At 51.9% G+C, this 24,049-nt stretch overlaps 1 protein-coding gene across 4 annotated transcripts; it reads right to left on the bottom strand.

Annotated features, from left to right (window-relative positions):
* Positions 1–1,758: 1,758 nt before the first annotated feature.
* METTL22 (methyltransferase like 22) lies at positions 1,759–23,512 on the bottom strand. Of its 4 annotated transcripts, none has more exons than XM_037814728.1 (11): positions 22,971–23,512; positions 19,788–19,956; positions 17,208–17,525; positions 11,807–11,847; positions 11,575–11,719; positions 8,351–8,422; positions 6,702–6,755; positions 5,570–5,650; positions 5,205–5,307; positions 3,327–3,495; positions 1,759–1,896 (listed from the first exon to the last, which is right to left on the bottom strand). In XM_037814728.1, exons 2-11 carry the CDS (start codon positions 19,918–19,920, stop codon positions 1,861–1,863), a joined length of 1,152 nt encoding a protein of 383 aa, XP_037670656.1. In that variant the 5' UTR covers positions 19,921–19,956; positions 22,971–23,512; the 3' UTR covers positions 1,759–1,860. The 4 variants fall into 4 exon arrangements, with proteins under 4 accessions (XP_037670656.1, XP_037670657.1, XP_037670658.1 ...); XM_037814729.1 differs by having other exon boundaries at positions 23,440–23,507; XM_037814730.1 differs by lacking the exon at positions 11,807–11,847 and having other exon boundaries at positions 17,296–17,525.
* Between the last annotated feature and the right edge of the window lie 537 nt (positions 23,513–24,049).

The raw sequence follows: 24,049 nt of genomic DNA, 5'->3' as shown, positions 1-24,049 counted from the left end.
TGCCAGGAAATGTCACCGTCAGTGCCGGCAGGGGGCCCTGTCTAGTGCGGTGCCTTTTTGAAGGCTCTTTATTATTATATCCCATCATGATCTGCAACTCCATTCACTGCTGTCAAGTCCATCAGGGATGGTTTTTGAGTAGGGATCCTGAGGACACAAATCACCTAGAGATGCAGGACATGGGAAGGGCATGGGCCCAGGAGGATGACTGGTGCAGACGCCAAGCATGACTCTGCCACCTGGAAGCTCTGTGATGCCGGGCAAGTTGCTTGACCTCTCTGAATTTCTTCAGTGCTCTCACCAGTAAAATGGGGCTCACACTTGCCTTTGAGGGTCTTTATAAAATTTATGGATAAATTTTGTGTGTAGATTTCTCCCACTCCTAGAGGGGAGGGTCAGTCACCCCCTTGTCACTGCAGGTTCAGGCTCATGCCTGAATTCCTCTCTGAAAGTAGCTTGTCCCCTTCCTCTGAGCCATGCTTTCTCAACCTTGGCACTACTGACATTTGCGTAGTGGTAACTCTCTGTGCCGGGGCTCTCCTGGGCCTTGGAAGATGTTCAGTGGGACCCTCACCCTCTACCATCAGTTGTGACAACAAAAATGTCTCCAGGCCTGGCCCGATGTCTCAGGGGGCAAAACTGCCCACAACTGAGAACCTCTGCTCTGAGTCATAACTAATATTCCATTATTCGTTCAACTAATTTGTGTTGTGCCCCTACTTTGTGCCAAACAATGTGCCGAGAATACAGCGACGTTTAGACAAACGAGGTCCCTGACCTTAGAGAGCCTTCCCTTTGGCAGCCTCAGGCTTCTCGACTGTAAAAGGTTACAACCAAGCTGTCGCCTCCTGGGGCTCCTGGGAGGAAAAGACGAGTTCAGACTTGCTGAAGCCTGGCCCCTGGCGTGCGGGCAAGCCCAGCACCAGGGAGAGGCAGGCCGAGGGTGGGACGGCTGGAGCTGGAGGGAAGGACGGAAAGGGAGCCAAGGGGCAGGGTCTGGGCTACGACAGGCAGGTGAGGAGGGTGCAGGGGCCGGGCCGGGCCCTGGGGGAGAATGTGCAGGAACAGGGCAGGGGAAATGGACCAGGAAGATGAGCTCCAGCTGGTGAGGAGGAGAGAGTGATGGCGTGAGGGGGGAGAGTGACAGGGAGGGCAGAGACAGGACAGAAAAAGACAAAAAACCAGACAGGACGCAAGATGGAGGAAGGGGGCTGACCAGTCCCAGGCTGAGGCTCTCACGTTGCTCGGAGCACACCTGATTTCGTTCATAGTGCAAATGAAAACCTAGGGCCCCTTTCAGTTGATTCCGCTGGGTTGAACCAGCTCCTACTGCCTCCGCACGGAGCCCTCACCAGAGACGGAGCATTTCAACCCTGCAAGGAAATGAGGCTTTTGTGCCAACTGGTATCATTAGGGCCATTGCGGTAACTCTATTAAAGACATTTGTAAGCAGTCAACAGAGGGGAGCCAAAAAACTACCCCCACAGCCACGGTCTCCTGGCGCCCAAGTTAAGTACACAAAGTAATTTACTTGAGTGGAATCAAGTTGAGAAAATTTGCCCCAGGTGACCAAGCAGCCCACGAAACATCCTGGGACATGCACTGCAAGCCAGGAGCACTTGACACACAGGCCACCTGCCTGACTCGCTCACAGTGACATCCCACGATCAACTCGCTGGCTGCTGTTGGGAAGCAACCAGAAAACCATCCTGGGTTATATACATTTGCCGTTTCTTCAAATGATAAAATCTCAAGGAATCACTTTGGTGAGCTTCTGGTTTTATTAGAAACATACTACAGGAACAGCCAAGAACTGCCATTTGCTCTGCAGGAGGCTCCATGCCTTGTCGATGAGACAGGTCACGTCACAGGTTCTGCAACCACCTTCCAGAGCTCCTGCGGCAGAGAGGAGAGTGTTAGGCCTAAACTTGAAGTAAGCAAACGAGGCTGTCACAGTCAATAAAGGCAAAATAATAGCCAAAGAAAAGAACAGTTAAGCAGCATGTGGAACACAGGCACTGCTCGAGGAGCTTCTTGTTTCTTTGCTGTTCCGGGCTGTTCTTCCTGTTTTACTGAGGAACAGAAGGAGGAACAAAGCCTCGGCAGCAACTGAAGGGCTAAGAGGCCGCCAGCACCTCGCCACAGCCTCTCCACGTCGAGAGGTCTTCAGCCCCGTGTACAGTGCCTGCTGAATTTTGTGAGGAGCCAATTTTCTTGGTCACGTGGTGTTACCGAGAAAGAACAAGAGCATGCTGGTTCTTTGGGGGAAATCCCGTGTCCTCTCTGGCAGAGGTGGCTTTTGTTTAGAGGTCTGACTGTGCGCACCATGGACTGGCAGGCTGACTAAGCTGATGGGGCAAGGAGGCGCGCACAGGTGGCAAAGGAATGAACAGAAGGACACGGACTCCACACTGCACTCAATCAGGGAAAGTCAGTGGTGAGACAGGGCTCTTGACTGCTCCTTAGAGTCAGACCCGGGCCTCCGAGCCCCCAGAGGAAGGGAGGCCACAACCAAAACACAAAGGGGACAAAAGAGGTCAACTCTCGGTCTCTGGATGTCTGAATCCAGCTCCTGGTAATTCTCCTTAGAATTACCACCGACACACAAGCTTGCCCATCATTAACAGGAAGGATTTGGCTTTTCTTTCTCAACTTGCTCTTTCAAGGGAAGCTGGCTGGAAAGAGGATGTAACGTGGCTATGGGAGCCAGTCCCCCCCGACACTTCCTGTCTTGGCTGTTGTTGGGACTGACAGAGAGTGGGTGAAAAAGCTTCACCAGGCGCCCATCAGCTACGTGATGAGGGTGATCGGCAAGACGCTTAGTGGGACGGAATCCAGTTGTGTCAGGGTCTGAGGGCTGCCGATAGTCACACAAGCCCATCGTGCCCAAAAGGCCAGTATGTTTCCACGGTAAAGATGCAACCCTTAGCTGGCCACCCCCAAGGCCCCTGCTTCAAGATCTTCAACCCAACCAAGTTCCCTCCCACTGACTTCCTTCCCAGGGAAGCTTCCGCACTTGGTCTTGCTTCCTCTGGGGTCTGAACTGCCCAAAGGGGAAAGAATGTTCTATAAAGGGGAGGGTGAAAGTGCGCCTGGCAAGCCCAGCCCTGGGGACAGTGACTGTCAAGAACAGGCTGTGGATCCCATCCCAGGTTTCCCAGAGAGAGCACCCAGCCTTGCAGCCTCACCCACACGCTGCTCTCTGCCCTCAGCAGGACCGTGGGGTGGGAGATCATGCCTGGAGACTCAGCCCATCACCGCCCCTGCCCTAGTGTCAACAGCATCACATCAGAGCACAAGAGAGCCCATTGCAGGCCTGCACCTACCAGCTGCTGGATGCGCTCGTAGGCGAGGAGCTGCGGGAAGGAGGCCTCTATGGGCTCCACCACAAACCGAGTCCTGCCGGCTGCCAGCTTCTCCAGCTCATGCAGGCGGGAGCGGAAGTGGTTGTAGGCTTCGCACGTGACGTCCAAGTGTCTCAGCGTGAAGTTCAGCCTGGAAACCGACCACCGACACACAAGCCTGCCCATCATTCACGGGGAGGGTTTGGCTTTTCTCTTTCTCAACTTGCTCTCCTGCTGCCTCACCACTCTCTCTTCACACCAGTGGAGTTTTACTTGGTGCCTGGTATGTCCTAAGCATTTGAGCGTGTTTCCTTCCCAAATCTGCACAACTGCTGGGAGGTGTTTTACGGATGTGGGGACCGGGGCTTGGGAAGGTGGTGTCCTGTCCCCGAGATCACAAAACATGAAACATGCAGATGGTGCCCCCGCCTCTGAGGGGCCACAGATCAGTGCAAGAGGTGGAGCTGGGCCGGCCCGTGAGGACGGGGCTTGTGGCCTTCTGCCCACCTCCCACCCGCCTGCACCGGCACAGAATCTGGCTCAAGGCTTTTGTCCTGTAAGGTTTGTGGGAACAATGAACAAAAGGCAATGGCGGGGGTCAGGCCAAGGACTTAGTGAGCACAGAGGACAGACATACCGACTGCCTCCTGGTCACTGGAGTTGGGGAGACTCCACAGAGAGGGCGACTTGGGAACCGGGTCTTCCCAGCTCTGCCTTCTCACGTTTCAATGCCCTAATCTGCAAAACTATTTAACTGGAAATTTAAACTCTTTGCCTTGTTCTCTTTACTTTTTGAAACCTCCGATGAAAAATTTCAGACACAGAGCAGGAGAGAGCACTGGGTCTATGAAGTGCCACAAACCCGCCACTGGCCTCGGCCTTGGTCCACCACGGCCTGCAGTTGTCCTTGCTCCCCTGCCCCCGGATTATTAAAAAGCAAATGCCAGACAGCACGGAATTGCCTCTGTAAATATTAGTATGTATCTGAAAAAGGATAAGGACTCGAATCAAAACTATAATGCCGTTATCACACCCCATCAACAACTTAGCAATAATTCTTCAGTATCAAACACCCAGCCAGTGTTCAACTTTTCCAGTCTCAATTTTCTCCATTCCAGTTTCTAAGATCTGGACCCAATGAGGGCTGCACACCGGCACTGGGGAGAGGTGCCTTGACAGAGCAGCACTGCAGCAGACGTGCACGTCTGTGTGGCTCTGCACATGCCATAGCCATTTAACAGGGTAAATTTCTAGCTGCTGAACTGCTGAGTCAATAAGTATGTTTGCTTTGATGGTTTGGGCTCCATATTCCAAATCACCTCCAGAACATTGTGGACTATTGTAGGTATTAGAAAAACTGTGTGCCATGTGTCTAGTGCTGTATAGATCGGTAAACGGGGGGATAATATTTTAGCAGAGAAGTCCTGGAGGGGCCTTGTTGGGTGACAAGGCTCAGTTTCAGTTAGGGACAGGACAGAGGCCGGGGACGCAGAGGAGACAGGTGGCGTCCCAGAGAGGAAGTTTAGCAAGGGGGGCTCTAGGCTGTGGTGGCGAAGCAGCTTGGCTCTGGTATATGATCTGCATTCGAATCCTCGGGTAACGTCACTGCCTACTAGCTGTGGCTTGGATCCGTCCCCCAGGGTCTCTTGGTCTTCTTCTCCTCATCTGTACGATGGGAAGACAGGGCCCAGGCAGGGGTTAGGATGCAGATTAAATGAGGTGTTGCACAGAGCCCGGCACACAGTAGGTGCTCAAGAAGTGGCCGCCAGGAACAGCAATGGCAGAGATGGGAACACATTTAGAAGGTAAAGGTCTGGCTGACACAGGATGCCAAGCCTGTTCTCAGGGTGCAACGCTCACCTCTTCTCGACTGACAGGATGATGGTGCAGGCCCCGTGCAGCCTGTGGGCGAGTCGGGAGAGAGTTCTAAACAGAGCATCAGTCAGGTCGTCGTCGTAGAACACTGCGGGGAGGAAAAAAGGCCTCGGGGAAATAGGTAAGTGTTAAACAATCTATTTCTTGGAGGACACATGTGGACATTATGGCAAGAATCTTTAAAAACTTAAACAGCAACAGTTCTCAGAATGAAAACTGCACACAGATGCGACAGAATGCCCTGCAAAGACATGTCTGGAAAACCAGAGAACTCAGTGGGGTGAGGGGACACAGTGCTTTACTAAACACACGTAACAACACAACGTGAGTGACGAAGGAGAAGTTCTTACCTTCGGCTGCAAGCAGGATGGTGGTGTGACTGTACATGTTGGAAATTTCCTCTTCTGACCAGCTGAAGGGGACCTCAGGATCTATGAAATGGGAAAGGAAAGGACGCTTTAGGCTCATTCCTTTCTCTGCCTGCCATGAGCTCTCCCAGAGAGATAAAGGGAAGGTCCAGGAGAAGAGATGGGGGGGAATTCCCGCGGCCCAGCCGGGGCACCCCAGTGAGAGGTGCCTTCTGTGTCAGGGTGATGGCACTTTGCTGAGAGCCTGCCACAGCCAGTGGGGGTGGGGGGCTGGACTGCAGCCTCATGGCAGCCTTGGCCAGCGGCCCTCTGCAGGACATAACCCGCACCTCCTTCATGGCCCTCCAGCCCCCTCTCCTTGCTGTGTGACCCTGGGAAAGTAGCTTCACCTCTCTGGGTTTCGGTTTTTGTGTCTCTAGAAAGGATGTGCTACAGCTCCCCTCACAGGATTGTTGGGAAGGTCAGAGGACCTACAGGATATGCAAGTACTTGGCAGGTGACAGGCTCTCAGTGAGTCAGGATGTCCTCACCCATCAGTGTGACGTCTGACAGGGAAAAAGGCGGCTTCACACAAAAAAAGAGCAAGCGCTCAGGTCTGAAATAACTTGAAAGAGTAATTTACAAACTCGCCCACCCGATGGGCCCTGAATCCATGTCCTGACTCCTTGCCGGGTGCAGAGGGCAGGCCACCACATGCAAGCTTCCCAGCCTGGGGCCAGCAGGGATCCTTGGGGCACTGCTGTCTGGTGGGCCCAAGCTCTAAAGTCAGACCTATTTGGGTTCTGATGCTGCCATTTACTTGCTGTGTGACCCTGGGCAGGTCACTTAACCTCTCTGAGCCTCAATCTTCACTCTTAACTCAGGGATTATCACACATACCACATGGTGACACTAGGAGGACCAAGTAACAAAAATGAATGTAAGGTGCCCAGCAGGCAAAGGTGCTCAAGCAATGACAGCTGCCACCCATTGACCAACAGAGGAAGCTGCTGTGAGTTTGCAGGGATGTGGCAGCAGTGGGACAGCAGCTCAGTAGTCATGATAAAGAGCTGATGGCTTGAGATTTTACAGGAGAACATCTAAATCAAATGGGACATAAGAGAGGACAGTGCACCTGTGCAGAGGTTGTCTTTCAGCCAATCCAGTTCTTTGACCTTGACCACACCACCTGTGTGAAAACAAAACAAACAGAACCCCCCCCATACTCTAGAAGCAACTAGGAAGAAAGATAAACTTTTACACTGTACACCAAGATTGACTGACCGATCCATTCATCCATCCATCCATCCACCCACCCTCCCTCCCCTCCGTCCATCCATCCTTTCAGCACTTTCTGAGTGCTGAGTCTCAGGTACTTTGCCAGGCACAGGGAACACACAGATCTGCTAGACATGGTTCCCAGCCCTGGGGATCAGCCAGCCTAGAAGGAGAGACTGGCAAGCTCAAGGACAACTACAAGACTGTGTGGTTAGGGTAAGGTTAGGATAGGCCAGGTGACGGGTGGAGAGAAAGGAACTGTAACGTCAGACTGGAGGATGTCAGGGAAGGCTTCAAGAGGTGATTCATGCCTGCTCCCTTCCTTGCTGGCTCCTTCCTTCCGGGATTTGTTCACTGCCTGCTGCACACCGGGCACCCCACAGATTGCTACAGTGGGGATCCAGCCTGCATATGGTCCCTGTCCTCATGGAGCTTGCAGTCTAGAGGGATGGTGGACACCAGTCAACTAAACTCACCCACAAATGTTAAAATGCAATGGTTCGAGGTGTCGTGAGTCTGCCAGGGGACTCTGATCACATCTGGAGGGCTGGAGAGCCGAGGAAGATTAGGTGTTAGGAAGAAGAAAAGGGAGAGAAGAGCTGTCCATGCAGAGGGAGCAGCAAGTGCAAAGGCTCCCAGGGGAGGGAGCCTCAATGGTGGCCCCAAAGGCTGGAAGAGGGAACCGGGCAGGGTGGAGCGAGAGCTGCAGAGGGGGGCAGGGACGGACCAGCGGAACACAGGAGGAGCAAAGGAATCTGGTCCTGATGCCAGGAACAATGAGAAACCTCTGGAGGGTGTGAAGCCTGCGGGGCTGGCATGGTCTGATCTGAAACGGCTCCTAGGGCTGCTCTGAGGGGGTGTAGGGGTGGCAGGGTCAGGAGCCGGCTGCCAGCGTCCACCATGGAGCTTCCTCCTGCAGGCGGCGCAGGGATCTGACTGGCAGGCAGAAGGGTGCAGAGGCCGTTCCAGGCAGAGGGAGGAGTCTGTGGACCGAGTCCACAGCATGTCGGATGGCAGGGCGGGACAGTGGGGCTCTCAGGAGAGGAGGGCGGGAAAAGCAGACAGGGCCAGGTCACGGAGGTTTGGGAGTCAGAGAAGAGCTGGGACTTTACCCCAAAGGTGATGGGAGCCCCTGGAAGTTTTTTAGAGGGAATGAAGTGGTCAGCCTTGCATCTCAGAAAGGTCACTCTGGCTGCTGCACGGAGGACAGCTTGGAGGGGCCAGCACAGAGCTGGGGAGGACAGGTAGGTGGCTACTGCCGACATCCAGGCAAGAGAGGACTGAAGTAAGACATGGGAGTGGGTGCAGGAAGGAGGAGATGGACCCAAGGACAGAGTCGCCTATAGTCTGAAGCCAGGTAAGGCCAAGACAATGTCTCCTCCTCCACTCACCGAGGCGTAAAGGGAAGCAAGGGGAATGCTGACCCCTGGTACCGCTGCACTGGGCTTCTGTCCCCTCTGCCATACAGAGACACCTCCCTCCCCAGAGAGGGCCACTGGGCCTCACCTCTGGCGGCGGTCAGGTGGCTGTTGAGGGCAATGTTTCGCTGACACATGGCCAAGAGGTCTGCACCGACATCTGGAATGACAGAAGGGTGTGTCACAAAGCCCCAGCTGCATGGCACTTTCATCTCCGTGTTTTTGCCTGGAGAGAGCTGATTTCGACAGCACTAAGGAAAATGGTGTGCCTGCAGAAAGGTGCAAACTTGAGTTAGAAAAGTTATTCCTCTGTTTTTTGCTGCCAAAATGAAAAGCGGGTCACCTGAAGGCTTGTTTCAGTTTCCCTTCTAAATAAGGATTCTCACCCTGGTGGGGATAGACTTGTGTGTATTCCAGAGAGAAACGGTGAAAACTGCTAATATTTGCTGAGTAGATGAAAGGGTAAGATGCTTTCCATGGTCCATCCTTTGACTGTTTCATCCTTTTAAGGATCCTTTATAACGACCTGATGAGTTGGTATCATGATTCCCAGTTCATGGACGAAGTGACTTGAATAAAGTCACGCAACTGCTAAGAGTGAGAGTTGGTATTTGCATGCAGGTTCTCTGACTCCACACTGAGCTCACTTTTGGACACCAGAGCACTGATCAGACCCGGGGTGTTTTGATGTAATCGGTCCAGGTGCAGAGCAGGCTCAGACAGCTGGAGACATGCTCTCTCTGCGCGATTCCTTCCATCCACTTCCATGCCTCCCTGCCTCTGAGCTCTGGCTCCTGGGACAAGGCGAGATTCCTCATCACACCATGGGACTGACTCACAGCGCAGTGAATCGTCCCTGCCTGCAGGAAGCAGTCCTTAGCCAACAATTAATTTTCAACCTGGGGAACGTTGTGTGGAAGATACGAAATGTCCGGTTAACGCCACCTGGCCGGCCCACCAAGGGTGGGGACAGCCCACCCTCACCCCTGCCAGCTTGGGGCCTAGACTACCTGTACTGCTGGGCGGGAGCCCTGGCTCATGGAGGGAATGGACCTGCCCCTTTTCTAGGGCCACTGAGAGAGAGAATATTGATGGTGTGTGCCGGAAGCACCAAGCCTGGCTAGAGTCAGGGCAAGTTCAGTGGCCTTTATACCATGATTTATGAAAGTTCTGTCAAAAGAGGTCTTAAGTGGAATCCAAAGTAGAAAATGGATAAGAGAGGTGGATCTCTGGCTAGGGGCTGGTCCCCCTTTGTGCCTTCGGTGGCCCCTGAGGGAGCTCATGGCACTCTGCTCTATGGAAGTTTGAAAACCACGGACAGGAAGGAAAGGCACCACGAGTCAAGCGGTCTGGGCCGTGTGGCTGTCAGTGACGTGGGGCCAGCCATTTAATCTGAGCCTCAGTCTGCTCACCTGGATTAAGAGGAGGGTCACAGGCTCCCTGGCTGCTGCCCAGTGTCACTGTGAGGTGAAAACCAGGTGCTGTTGTGTGAAAGGGCTTTGCTCGCTGCCAACGTGCCACGTAAACGTAAGCCCTCTTCTCCATGCCGGTACGGGTCTCTCTTACAGAAAAATCAACTTCGTTCTATCCTGGGCACTAAGCATAGCAGCAAGGTTCTTAACGTGCTTCACTGTGGCTCGATTCTGAGAAGTGCTCCCTGGCAATTTATATAAAATTGTCGAGGAGCAGCAAACAGAGGGGGCTGCAGACTCCTGACCTGTGGTGGGGAAGCAGCAAAAGTCCTGTGCCATGGAAACTTCTACCAGGAACCAACAAAATGCAAACCACTTCAGCAATACTATATTTGGCCTGGCAGGTAACAAAGATTTAATAATAATAATAATAATAATGCTCAGCTAATGAGAAAATTACACTTTTATAAAATGGTGCATTCTTTTTTAAAAAGCACTTTGGCAAGTGTGATGGTTAGGTTCATGCGTCACCTTGACCAGGTGATGGTGCCCAGGTGTCTGGTCAAGCAAGCACTTACCTAACCCTTACTGCAAGGACATATTGTGGCTGGTTATTAAACCAGAAGGCTGATTTATTAAATCATCAGTCAATTGATTGCATCTGGGGCTGATTACAACCGTGATCAACTAACGGAGTGTCTTCCGCAATGAGAGAATCCAATCGGCTGGATTTAATCCAATCAGTTGAAGACTTTTAAGGGAGAAGAGAGAACTTGTACTTCTTCTTCAAGCAGCACAGCGAGTCTGTAGTTTAGCGAATGGCACGGTGCCAATGCCAACTTGCAGTTTTGACTGTTGTCCTCTGGTTAGGCAGGATGTGATCACTGGGGGAAGCTGGTGGAAGGATACACGGGAGTGTTCTGTACTATTTTAGCAACTTCTATGTGAATCTAAAATTATTTCAAAATAAACTTTTTAACAAATGTACACTGGCACTATGTATCGAAAGCTTAAGAAAGGTCATACCCCCTTCTAGGAATCCACTCTAAGGATGATCAGACAACGATGTACAAAGACGTTCATCTCAGTGTTATTGATAAACATGAAAAAATAGAAACCATGGAAATATCCCAAATTCACAGTAACAGGGCGATGTTAAAAAAAAAAAAAAAAGACAAAATATTACCTATTCATTAGAGTCATGCTTACAAATAACTTTTAACAAGGGAAAATGCTCATGATAAAATGTTTTCCAAAGGAAGGATATGATACCACATACATATGGTTTCGTTTCGGCTCTTATTTGCATGCATGTACACACAAAGAAAAAAGATGGCAAAAATTATACAAACAGGTAAAATATATGTTCTAGAACATAAGCTCCCTGAGGGCAGTGACTTGTGGTTTTATTTCCTGCTGGATCTCTGGCATATGATGGGGGCTCAGTAAATTGCACACTGTTGAATGAATCTGGGCAATGTAGACTTAGGAGGAATTTTATTTGCTGTTTCAAAAATTTTCTACAAAGAGTGGGCAAGACTTCTCTGTTCAGGAAAAATGTAACACACTGCTTTTTAAAGCCTTCTAAGGGGACCTAGGAGACTTTCCCGGGAGCACGTTCCTTCTCAGGGGTGAGCAGGGACAAGTGCAGAGACACCAGGTGTCTTCACAAACCTCAAGGGTTTTGTACCTGTGACGCTGCCTCCGCAACCTCAGTGCAGTGCTGCTGGGGCAATCTGACTATATCGAGAATAAAACAAAGAGGGGAGAAAACTGGGGAACAAGATGGTAAGAACAATCAATAGCAGCCAAGGTTCACTTTCGTTACCCCCATTTTCCTCAAGTGAGGACAGGCTTTGTGAGGCCAATGATGCCCGGGCCCGAGACGGAGAGTCCTCACCTGTGCAGTACACGGTCCGGGCCACGGTGGCGGCCACGATGCTGGCCAGGCCTGTGCCGGCCCCGAGCTCCAGCACGGTGCGTCCCCGGAAGAGATCCCGCTGGAACAGGATGTAATCTGCCAGAAGCAGGGCGCCCCGCCACACCTGGAGGGCAGGAGGACAAAACGACGGGTGCGTGAGGCTCCCGCAGGGAACACGCCAGGCTGCGGGCAGCGGAGGGGACCTACGCACCTGCTTGCCCACGTCCTCCAGGGGCGTGGCCATGGTGTGCTCTGGACGGAACGGAAACCAAAAGAGAAATGCCCACTGTGAAAACGGACGGACAGAAAACCACGGGCAGGGACTCACGGCAGGCGGCCAGCATGTCGAGGGGGCTGTGGAGGTAGGTGCTCTAAGGAGAAGCACAAATACAGGCCATGCTGCCAGCTGGGAAGGGGTTTGTGTGTCACTCTCAGACTGGGCACCACGGCGACATGTTCCGACAACGGGTGTCTCTGTCCCTGAGACTGCACATGAGGGTCCCGGCAGGACTCGACTGAAACCATATGCTTCGCACACACCCATCACATCACACTTTTTAATGTTCAGTAATTGCATATTACAACTATAAATAGATTCATGTTCTTTTCATCAATTGCATGCAGATAATAGTCGCAACTCATTCCAAAATATCTTCTTCCACTTAGAACCATACTACAAATTAACAAAATAAGTTTGAATTTATATCCTCCTCTTAGTTGAAGAGAAGTGATAACGGTTTCTCAAGCACAGAATATATTAGGATAAAATATATTAGGATAAAATTCTGGGGTGGGGACAAGCGAATAGAAATACCACATCAAGGAGAAAAATGCTGTAAAACATTTTTGCTATTCAGTTAAGAACGTGCTCTTGTGATTTTTAAATGAGATGGTAACGGCTACAAATTAAACCACACATGCACCGGCACACTGGGGCAGCTTTGCAGGCTCGTTGCGCTCACACAAACCAAACCACATGCTCACAACAAACAGGCAGGGACAGAGCGAAGGAGGGAGAGGCTGGGGAATGACAGCGGGAGGGTCTGCCCTGGCAGTGGGGAGGGTGGCCTGCACGCCCCAAGTTTGTTCTCGGCCCCCACGAATAGTGGGGGCATCTCCATGTGCCGAGAGGGCGGCCCTGTTTGAAGATGGTGATTCCGACCACAGGGCCTGGATTACAAGCCAGCAGTTCTGTCCCCAAGACGGGGAGAAACTGGCTGCACAGGGTCCTCCTGGGACCTGGACTGCTCCCTCTGAGGTTTGTCCCGGATCAATCTGACCCATGTCTGCTGCCCTCCATGTAGACTTAGAATCTGACCCGGCAATCAAAGGCAACTAACGCAGCGCCCACCCACATGGCGCTTGGCTTTGCTGTGGCGGTTTGGAAGTCACTTTGCATAAAGTGGCCTCTCTTCAGAAGGGCTTCCGGTAGCTCTGGCCTGGCACGTGGCCCTGCGGTTTGACAAGGAGACAGGAACATGCCCACAACACACCCAACAGTCGAGCTCCTTCCCTGAAGGACACTGGACACCTCCTCTGAGGCTTTCCAGGGACCCCACAACCCACAAGCTATGGCTGTCCCCACTTGACTCTGAGGCTGAGGCTCGGCACATGTAAATGTCAGGGGAAAATGCTTCTCGTGCCAGGCCCTGTGCAGAACACTCTGTGAGAGAATCTCATCAGATCCTCAAAATCACCCAACAAAACAGGTTCCGGTATTATCTCCTTCCCCTTGTAGAGAAGAAAACAAGGCTGGGAGAGGTGAAGCAGAGCAGAGCGAGGGTGCACAGGCGTGGGATTCCAGTTTGGCGCCTCTGCAGCTTGACTGCTGCCCCCCTCCAAGGGGAGGGAGGAGGGAGGTTTCTCTTGCAGCAGGGCAGAACCTGAAAGGGGCCCCAGAGACGCGGTGTGGAAAGCACTGGTGGGGAAAGGGAAATGTGGTGCAACAGCTTAATCGTAATGGAGTTTCCTCTGGGGGGATGAAAATGTTCTGGGACTAGACAGAGGTGCAGGTCACGCAAAACTGTGAATGTACTGAATGCCGCTGATTAAAATGGTTAATTTTATGTTATGTGACTTGCCCCTCCTCTCCCTGGGTGAAGGGTGCAGTGAATTTCTCGGCCTGCTGAAGGCTCGGGGTTGGGGGGCAGGGTAGGCAGCGATGAGCCCTTCCCCGGGGTCCTCAGTCCCACGGCCTCGCCCTGGCCCCTGCCTGGTCCCTCTTTGCCGCCCCACCTCCCACGGCCCCTGCCCACACCTCGCTCGCCGCTCCCCTACTGTGGCCTTCTCCCCATCTCCCACCATCTCCTTCCCTCCTGGGCAGCCCCCTGCTCCCCGGCCCCAGGCATCTTCAGGGTTGCACCGGGAAGGTGAGACATTTTCTCGGAGTGGCTTCCTGGACATTAGTTTTGCCTCCCCACCCAGCTATATTCTCACAAGGCCTGCTCCCCTGCGGGAGGACAGTGACTCTAAGCTCACAGTGACGGCTGAAATGGGGTTCAACCAGGGAACACTTAGCAGAGGGCAAGGGCTCAGTGAAGGTCTGAAAACCACTTGCTCCCATCAGTCCCCAACCCTTACCCGGCCTGGGGTCACTGAGGCCTGGGGAGGGGCACTGACCAGCCCACGATCAAGCAGCCAGAAAGAAAGTCTAATTGGATAAAAATTCATCCAAGTGTTTTTCTAAAGCCAAACGGAAACAAAGGAAGACCTAAAAATCAAGTCACGTGGGAGTCTGGTTAAAAACTGAATTCAGATGTGATTTTTGCCGACACAGATGACAGGAGAAAATGCCAGGGTGGCCTGACAGGGAGAGAAGGGGATGCCCCAGGGTGAGCGAGACAAAGGGGCGACGGGCTACAGACCCGCGGGAAGCCCCTCCCTTCTCGGCCACTGTCCCCCCGCCCCCGGGACCAGGGCCCAGGCATCGGCAGGGGCTCCCGCTGTTTCCCATGCACCTGTGTGTGCCAGGCACTGCGCCAGCAGCTTCCCGTGCACCTCCCTCGCTCCTCACAGCCGGGGGCTGCCTGCCCCACTTTAGAGACAAGGGAATGGAGCTCGGAGAATGGAGCAGCTGGCCCAGTTCACGCAGTCAGGGGAAAAGGCACATGCTGGGAACCCCACAGCCTGAGCTCCTGCCCTGCCTGTTCCGATTCTCTCTGAGGCTCAGTTTATAAAACAGACAAAACTATCACCATGTTTTGAATCTTGGCTCTGTGGATTCCTAGCGGGCCATGGGGAACTTTCGGGGGGGAGATGTGTCTCTGTTAACCCCCTGAAATAGTTTGGAAAACACCCCCCCACCACCACCCCCAGGAAGTTTTTCTTTTATCAGTGTGTGAAATGGGTCCATAATCTGAGGGAAAAAAAAGGGTTGGTTTGTGGGCCAAAGGCTGAGGGTGTCAGGAGTGACATCTGCTCAGCACTACTCTGTGCCAAGCCCTGGGCCAGGCCTGACGGGGCATTAGCTCATTAAATTGTCACTGCAGCCCAGGAGGCAGGCCGCCTCCTGCCCCCGCTTTATAGGTGCAAAAACTGAGGCTCCAGGTGGGCAAGACACTTGTCCATGTACACCTGACTCTTAAGGGGGGGGTGGTGGCTGTGAGTCAAAGGCCAGCACACGGGCCGGGGGTGAGTCATGTTTTGCGGATAGAACTGTTATAGATGTGGAAGAAATGTTAGAGCTGTCACTTAAGCTCAGGCGTTGGCATCCCCTTTCCACTCTCCTCCCTCACAGCAGCCAGGCACCGACTGGCAGTGAGATGAAAAAGAAGGTGAAGTTCTGAGCACCCCGACACCAGGGCTTTGTGGTGGGGTCAGGGGCGGGGAGCAGGCGGGGAAGCTGGCCACACCCCATCCCATGGGCCCGCCTTTGTAGCATGAAGGGTGAGAAGGCCCCAGGACATTACACACACCGTGGTGGCTAAATATTCTCCATGGAGTGAGCAGCACTGCCTCCCCACTCCCTCCCAGGGAGGTTATTAGATGAGCCCTCGCCAACCCCTCCGAGAAAGGGAACTTCCCAAAGTACTTTCAAATGTTCTGATCACATGACGTGGAGTTAGAACACGTGGCATCCCACAGACCTGGCTGTCAATCCCAGCTCTGCCACTGACCAGCTGGGGGACCCTGGGCACGTTCCAACCCTCTCTGAGCCTCAGCTCCCTCCTCTGTGAAATGAGAAAAATCTTCCCTCCCTGGAAAGGCTGTGAGGACACAGAGCAGGGGCTCCAGTGTGAATTTCACGACTCCCCCACTGGAATGGTCTAGAACACAGCCTGCCTGGTACACAGAGGCCCTCAGCAACTGTTTGCTGAATGGATGACAGATGACGGGATGGCTAGCAGAGCTGTTTTGTCTGTCTGTTTTTGAGAGTTACTCAACTGGCCACATGTCCCCACCCTGACTGGGCCGGTGCTGGGGAGGCCTCCACCTGGGACCCCAGGCACCACCAGGGACCCCGACTCTCTCCAGCAGCTTCAAAGACTGAAAAATCAAGACTGAAATCAGAGCTCTACTGGGGGGTGGCAAACATCCCAGCTGTGAAGACAGAGAGGATGGGTGCAAAATTCCTCCCACCCCCTCTGACAAGCTGTGTGGCCTCGGACTTGTTACTTGCTCAATCTGTGCATCCTCTGCAGAGGTGATGGTGGTAAAAAAGTATAGAACACAACAGACGCTTAGAAATCGCTGGCTCACCTCCTGCCCCGTTCCTCACTGCACCTGGCACTTCAAGAGCTCCTGGCATTTCCAGAGGGCCAGGCCACCAGAGCTGACATCTCAGAGCCACCACACCCCTCTCCTCTGCTCCCTATGCCGGGGGAGTGGACACTTTGGACCCCGCTGCTGTGTGTCTGTTGAAAGCTCTCTCCTGCTCCCCTTTCCTGTCACCTCTCACTTCCTACCCAGCTCCCAGCTCCCAGCTCCCTCCCCACTAATCGGCCCAGGACGCTCCTCCAGATGAATTCTGTCCGCATCCCTCTGCATCTGCCACACTCCAGCCCAAGGACGCTCCCATCCTCCCTGCGGCCCACCCAGCCCGGCCAAGTCTTGCACAGACTCTGCTCCCAACCCCACCTGCCCAGCCTGTCAGGTGAGATCAGAACATTGATGCAGGAGGAAGGAGCAGCTAGGTTTCCCATCAGAGATGATGGCTAAGCTGGGACTTGAATGACAATCAGGAACGTGCTAAAGAAGCAGAGGCAGGCACCCCGGGAAGGAGGCACAGCGTGAGCAAAGGCCCACAGGTAAGAAGGCACTTGGAAGGGGATGAGGGGTGAGGGGTGTGATTTGAGGCTTAAGAGGTAATCAGAGGCCACATCACACAGGGCCTTGTAAGCCACGCTGAGCCATTTGGATTCTATCCTGAGGGCAATGGGGAGCCACCAAGGATTCTTGAGCAAGAGAGAGAACTATCTGTGTGTTTTAGAAAGCTCCCCATGCTGGTAGTGGCTCTGCTTGCTCCTGGGCTCACCTGAGCTGGTTCTGCTAACAGGTTTTGCCCTGTAATAACCCAGCATGGGCCTGAACTCAGAGCCAGTGCTCAAAGCTTATTTGTTCCCTGATTGATACAGGGGTTGCCTTGGCAGCAGGAGAGCCTGACCTTTATTTACCTATTTTGATGACACTGTGGAGGCTGCTTTCTTGTGCTCTGTCCTCCACGACATCATCTTCTTCCTGTGTTAGAATCGTGGGGTGTACCTTGTCTCGTGGGGGCCCCGCTGGGTCAGGGTCCGAGGCAGCCCGTGGTCTTCTCACCACGTCCAAATCCCCATCCTCGTCCAGCTGAGCCCTCACCCCTTCTTGGCCAGGGGAGCAAGCCCCAGAAGGTGGAGTCTTTTCTGGGTGACCATCTCCATGGTCACCACCCACGACTCCTGAGTCTGTCCAAGAGTCTTGGTTCCACAGAAGCTTGAACTGGGACAGGAACACTGAAAGGCAAGACAAAAACCAAAATGGGATGAGACTATTTCCAAAGTGTCTGCTGCTTCTTGTTCTCTTTTCTTCAGAAAATTTGATCACCAACTGGAAAGTTTTAAAGGCCAGCTGAAGACAAACCATACCAGCAGAGAGGGCCCATCTGATTCAGCCATGATACCAGGGCCACCAGCAGCCACTGCCATTTTACGAGCATCTACAATGCAGCACTGGGCCAGCACGTCTTACTGACTCCCACAACTGCTCCATTTTACAGATGAGGAAACTGAGGCTCAAAGCAGTTAAAGAGAGAGCAGAGCAAGACCATGCAGTCTGTGGCCAAGGCAAGATGACATGCAGTTGCTCGGCTCCTGAGCCTGCGCCCTCCTCCCCAAATCGCCCCCTCTTTAGGCCTGGAGACAGGATGAGGGCTGGGGGTGCCCCTCACCATGTGGTGGCTGCAGGCCACCAGGACAGGTTTCAATGAGCACGTGTGGCAGGAGCTGGGACCCTCCACCTGCCCCCAAGCTGTCTCACCTGGGCAAGTCACTTCTCTGTTCTGAGCTCAGGTTCCTGAGCCTCCCCATCCAGATGAGGAAACAGCCCCTTCCCCTGGTCTGTGAGGCCAGGATGGGCTGCTGACTCTGCCTTGTACCCAGTGGCCATTCAGCCTGTTCTTTCCCATGAGCCTTTCACACCTATTTCACTGAAGACGGGGTGCACTGTCCTCTGAATTCTCCAAGGAAAATGGAATTACAAATACTATGGGCAGGTCCATGGCAGGAAGGGCCTGGCTAAAGTTGATGCCTCTAGGCTTTTGTGTGGGCTGTTCCCTCTGCCTGCAATGCCTTTCCCTCACTTGTGTGTTTGGATAAATTCCCCTTGGCTTTGAGGACAGAGCTTGGGTGATTTCTACCCCCAGGCTGGATTAGAGGCCACTACTCCATGCTCCCACAACATATCGTGTTTATCCAGTTTCTGTGGCTATGCTTATCCAATTACACTCACAGATTCATTCATTCATTCAACAGATACTCACTGCCCATTGACTGGGTGCCGTGTGCCATGCTAGGATCTGGGGATTCAGAGCAGCATGTCACAGACACAGTCTCTGCTTTCATAAAATTACATTTAGGGACAGGGGAGCAACAAACATTAAACAAGTAAATAAGATAATTACAGGCCGCCTATTAACTGCCATGAAAACAGTAAAAGTGGATGATGTGACAGATATGGCAACCATGTAATACGTGGGTCTCCAAACTTTTTCTGTAATGGGTCAGATTGTAAAAATTTTGTAAATGAAGATGTGGGCATGGCTGCATTTTAATAAACCTTTATTTACAAACACAAGCAGTGGGCCACATTTGGCCCGTGGGGTGTAGTTTGCCAATCCCTGGTATAATGTCTCTTCCAAATCGGCACATGAGGGAAAGGGAGGTTAATAATTCTCATGACAGGACAACAGCTAACAGGGTAATCAGGGTAATCATCCTCTCCTTTTTTCAGAAAAATCTGATCACCAACTGGAAAGAGTTTTAAAGGCCAGGTGGAGACGAACTAATGGTAGGAAGGGTGGTCAGGGAGGGCCTGTCTGTGGCGATGATGTCTGAGGATCCAGGACTGGGGGGGAGAATGTTCCAGGCTGAGTGAACAGGGAAAGCAAAGGCAACAAGGGAATGTGGTGAGTGCAGGGCTTGAGGTACAGAGAGGAACTGAGAGTGTCCATGGCACAGCGAGGGAGGTGAGGGTGGGCACGGAGGCAGGGGCTGGGCCCTGCAGACCAGGCTGAGGAGCCTGGGTTTTACTCTGAGAGCAGCGGGAAGCCACTGCATGGTCTTCATCAGGGGGGGGACATGAATGATTTGCATTTTCAAAAGATCCCCTTGGCTGCTGGGGTAGGTGAGTGGGAGGAGGGTGTGCAGGAGAAATGATGGGGTGTCTGGGAGAGAGGAGACTGAGGAACCCTGGCAGGCGGCAAAAGTGGCAGGACCAGGGTGAGGCAGTGGGGGTGGTGAGCAGTGGGCAGATGGAGCCCCCTGGCACCGGTGGCCCTGGGGCTCCCTGAGGGCACAGCTCGCCCCTTCACTTCTACACTCCTAGTGTGGAATCCTGGAGCTTACTCAACAAACGAAGAGCACTCGAGGAATGGTGTGGGGATGACAGTTAAAGAACCCAGCCTTCCCGGTCTTTTCCCCAAAAAGATAAGCACCAGAAAGCAGAAGACAAGACGGGACCTGGGGAGCTGGGCCGCCCCCACCCACCCAGGGCCTTACCAGGCTGCCCCATGCTGTTCAGCCGCACCATGAGGTGTCTCTGGTTCGGGGTGTAGAGGTGGACATCGGACAGCACTGTGTCACTTCTGAAGGTGACCTCGTCCATGGCTGGGGTGGGAGCCACCTGTACCATGGCCTCGGCCCTGCACTGATCCTGGGACAGGAGCACCTGCAGGACGGAGGAGGCAGAGGGCAGGGTGTGAACATCCCTGAAGCAGAGGGTCAGCGGCTTTGCATCACCCGTGAGAAAGAGCGTCCCTTCTCAAGTCTGTCTTGGCAAGGGAAAAAGTCCAGCTAGAATTTGTGTTTCTTTGTTTGCAATGTTATTTCTTTTCATGGTTACCTTTTATTTATGCAAGGAATCTGGCTTCTCATTTATAGTGATCAAATGAAATGTCCTTTACTTTTTTTTTTCCAATGTTTTTATTATGAAAATTTTCAAGTAGACAGGAAAGTTGAGGGAATAGCATAAGCAACCATATACCTGCTGCTCAGACTCAATGATCTATCTATCTATCTATCTTTTCCCCTGAACTGTTTGAGAGTACGATGCAGGCATCGCGACACTCTACCCCTAAATTCTCCTCCAGCATCTATCTCGTAAGAACATGTTCCTATATAACCACAAGACCACCAGCTGACTTAAGAAAAATTAATAATTATTTCCTATATCATCTAAAACCCAGCCCACTCAATTTTCTCAACTGTCTCCTAAATGACTTTTTAAAAAAAACTGTATCACTAATATTTTTTATTGTGAACCTTAATATATATGCATAACAGCGATAACTTTCAAAGTACAATTTCACAAGTTGTTAGAGAACAAATTTCAAAGAATGTCATGGGTCACAGTTTCACAACTTCAGTCACTTCCGTTATTGTAAAACAACACACATACAGAAAGGTGTCAACTCTCGATGTACAACTCAACAAGCAGTTACATACGTAATTTCAAAAACTGTTATGGGTTACAGTTTCACAGTCTCAGTCCCTTCCCTATTATGCAATACAAGGTATATACAAATATCGTGCCTTAAAGCAATTCAACGAGCAGCTATAGAGCAAATCCCAAAGGATGCTACAGGCTTTAGTTCCACCATGTCACTTACCTCCTTCTAGCCATTCCAAAACCCCAGCATCCAAAAACACATATAATTATATAAATTATATAAAGTTTAAATAATTATATAAATTATATAAAGTTTCAGTATTCATAGACCTTTGTTAAATCTTATTTGTTGCTACCCCTTCCTCTCACTTAATGTCTTTCTCCATCCTAAATGTCTTTTATAGCTTTTTTTCCCCTCAAACCAGTACCTGATGCAATTTATGCTTTGCATTGGGTTATCTTCCTTTAATTTCTTCCATTCTAGAAGGTGACTCTACCTGCCCATACAGATTTTGTTTTTTTTTAAAAGCTTTCTTTAAAAAAATAAAAGTGAGATGATTTAAAGGAAAACTACTAAGGAAATCATTGTACAGGTGACATACAGATACAGAAAAATTATGAAGGTGATACAGCAACAACTAAAATCTGGAAAGTCATGCCTGAGGCAAAGAGGTCAAAAACAAGAAGGATCTTGCTCCAACCAAATGTTCTACCTCATCAAAAGCATCGAAGGGCAGCACCATGGAAACAGAGCCATGGGTTTTGAGGCTGGGCAGATAAAAGTGTAAACCCAGGACTGACACCTCCTAGCTGTGTGTGAACTTGAGAAAAACCACTTCACCTCCCTGGACCTCTGTTTCCTCAGCTACATTCCACCTTGGAGGGTTACTGCAAGATCAAGTGCCAGAGCAGAGTTCGTGGTCTATAGCAGGTGTTAACACATGCCAGCAACTTCCTCTATCTGGGGTTGGTTTCAGCTGTTTGACCCAAACCTGAGCATAACCAGTGACCTACCAGGGAAGAACTGTTCCTGGGCCTGAAGTGGCGGCTGTGTGTCCTAGCTATGGCATGAAAACCCTCTGGGCCTCCATTTCCTCAGCTAGAAAATGGGATCATCATTACCCAGGCTGCCCTCATCATGATCTGAGTATGCCTAACTGGAGTTCCTGCATTTAGATTGCTGGAGGAAGCAAAAGTTGTCCCAACACAAAAATGTTCAAGCATCAGCTAGGCCCTAATTAAACTGGCCTTCAAGCATGCTTTCCTACTCAACACTACAAACCAGCAAAAAGTAAATGGGTTGGGAAGTGAGGCTGCAAATCTGGTGAAGCAATGCAGGATTTCATGAAGTCAATGAAAATGATGAAGGTGAAATGTTCGACCCTCAGGCAAAGCCCTGGACCAACAAGGACTGGCTAATTAGACTGAATCCAAGAAGAGGAAGAAATAGCCCAGACCTATCACAATCAGGTGCTTCAAAGGGGGATTTGGCTTCCAGGATTGAGAGATATCCTGGGGGAAAACTGAGGATATCTGCATGTAGTTTAAAAAAAGAAAAAGGTCCTTTCTGATGGTGCTGTGAAAATCAAATGTGAACCAAAGGATGCTGTTTCTTGCTATAGAGCAGTTTTGTTGGAAAAATGATACCCCAGAAAATAAATGTTCTTTGCTTTCCAAAAATGAGCATATTATAATTAAACATCAAATTTTCTTAAATACAGACCAAACAGACTCATATTAATTTCTAGCTGAATTTTCAATTTTAAAATTCCAAATACACAGGCTTCCCAGGAAATGTACCCAGTTCTCCAGGTCCCAGGCAAAGTGGATTTATGCGGCTTTTCCAAGAGCCAGTTATCTGAGAATAAGGAGGCCCTCTTTCTTGTACCTATCTCCGGGCCTGTGTGAGGATTACTTGAGAAAATGAACTCGTTCACAGCTTAGGACGCAGAAAACCCTCAAATAAAAGGATTATCATTATGACAACAATAATAATTACTATTAAAAGTGAGCAGCTGACTCAGAATCTCCCTCTGGAAATGCTGGGGCTCGATGGCAGACTGGATCCCACCAATTTCCACCCCCCACCCCCACTCCTTTCCCACAACTGGAGGTTCCCTTCACCCCCAGCTGGGCTGACAGGAATTCTTGGCTCTTCTAAGGCTGTGGGGGTCATACCCTCTTCCCCTGACGGTTCTCTAGTCAGGGGTGCCCCAAGAAGCAGTCCACTGGTCCCAGGAGCTTGAAATACCCCCCCTTCTGGTCTTTCTCCCTGCTAGGGGCCCCTCACTCACCACTCACTCATTCATTCAACAACCAGGAGCTAGGCGCGGCTCTATAGCGGTTCATGACCGTCGCTGCTGGGGAACGAAGGGCAGGCTGTGAAGTTTGGGAAGTTGGAGGAACCAAGCACCAGGGGCGCAGAGTCGGAGTCAGGGGCTCCAGGAACCCTCTCCCCGAGGGGCTTCTCTTTATCTGTCTTGCCACCGCCCTGAAGCCCACCCTTACGGGTTAGGCATTCATCGCCTTCTCAACAGTCAGTCAAGCTCGGGCATCGGCCTTCCTTCTTAATTCAGAGCCGAGGGGGCTGCCTGGATCCCGGGCAGAAACCCAGATGAAGTCAGGACTCCTCCCCCACAACACTCTTGCTCAGAAGGGGAAACTGAGGCTGCGGGTCCGTGGGAGCGGAGATTTCAGAGCCAGGCTCGGCGCCGGGAGGCCCTCGCACCCTACGGCGTCTTGCCGTCCTTCCTGGGGGCTTACCCGCCGCGGGGCCCAGCCGGGAGTCCAGGCCGGTCCTCTCACCGCAGAGGTCAGGGCGCCGCCATGGCAGATGGTATGCGCAGGCGCGACCCAGTCTTCACCCCGGGCGCCCACCCGCCTCGCCCCGTGACCACGCCTACTTGCCAGGGCCGCGCATGCGTGGCGGGGTCTCCGGCGGCCGGGCCGCACTTGCTGTGGGTCCCAGCGTGGGAGCGGGACAGGCGTCGTTTGCTGCGGGGGCAGGGCCTCGTCTGCGCGTGGGGTCCCGGCTCAAGCTTCAAAAGGGGTTAAATAACTCGTCCAAGGCCACCCAGCCTGCAAGTGGTGGGACCCGGGTTCGAACTGAGGCAATAGGGCTCCAGATGCTGTGCTGTTTATATCGTTGTCATCCTAGCTCTTAGTACTCATTATTATTAATAGCTGGGAGTTATTTTAAGTTATTTTATTCATTCATTTACTCATCAAGTCTCCAATACCAGGCTGTTCCAGGATCTCATTCTTAATTGGAGCCCAAGAGGAAGTGAAATCCGGTACCAATGTTACACTTCTGGGTGTAAGGGACTAGAAAAGGCTTAAGGGAACGTCCAAACACCCTGGAACCTACCAGCGC

Source organism: Choloepus didactylus, chromosome 21, assembly GCF_015220235.1.
Source record: "Choloepus didactylus isolate mChoDid1 chromosome 21, mChoDid1.pri, whole genome shotgun sequence".
NCBI lineage: Eukaryota > Metazoa > Chordata > Mammalia > Pilosa > Megalonychidae > Choloepus > Choloepus didactylus.
Note: the sequence above shows the minus strand (reverse complement) of the source record. Positions and strands in the feature narration are given on the sequence as shown.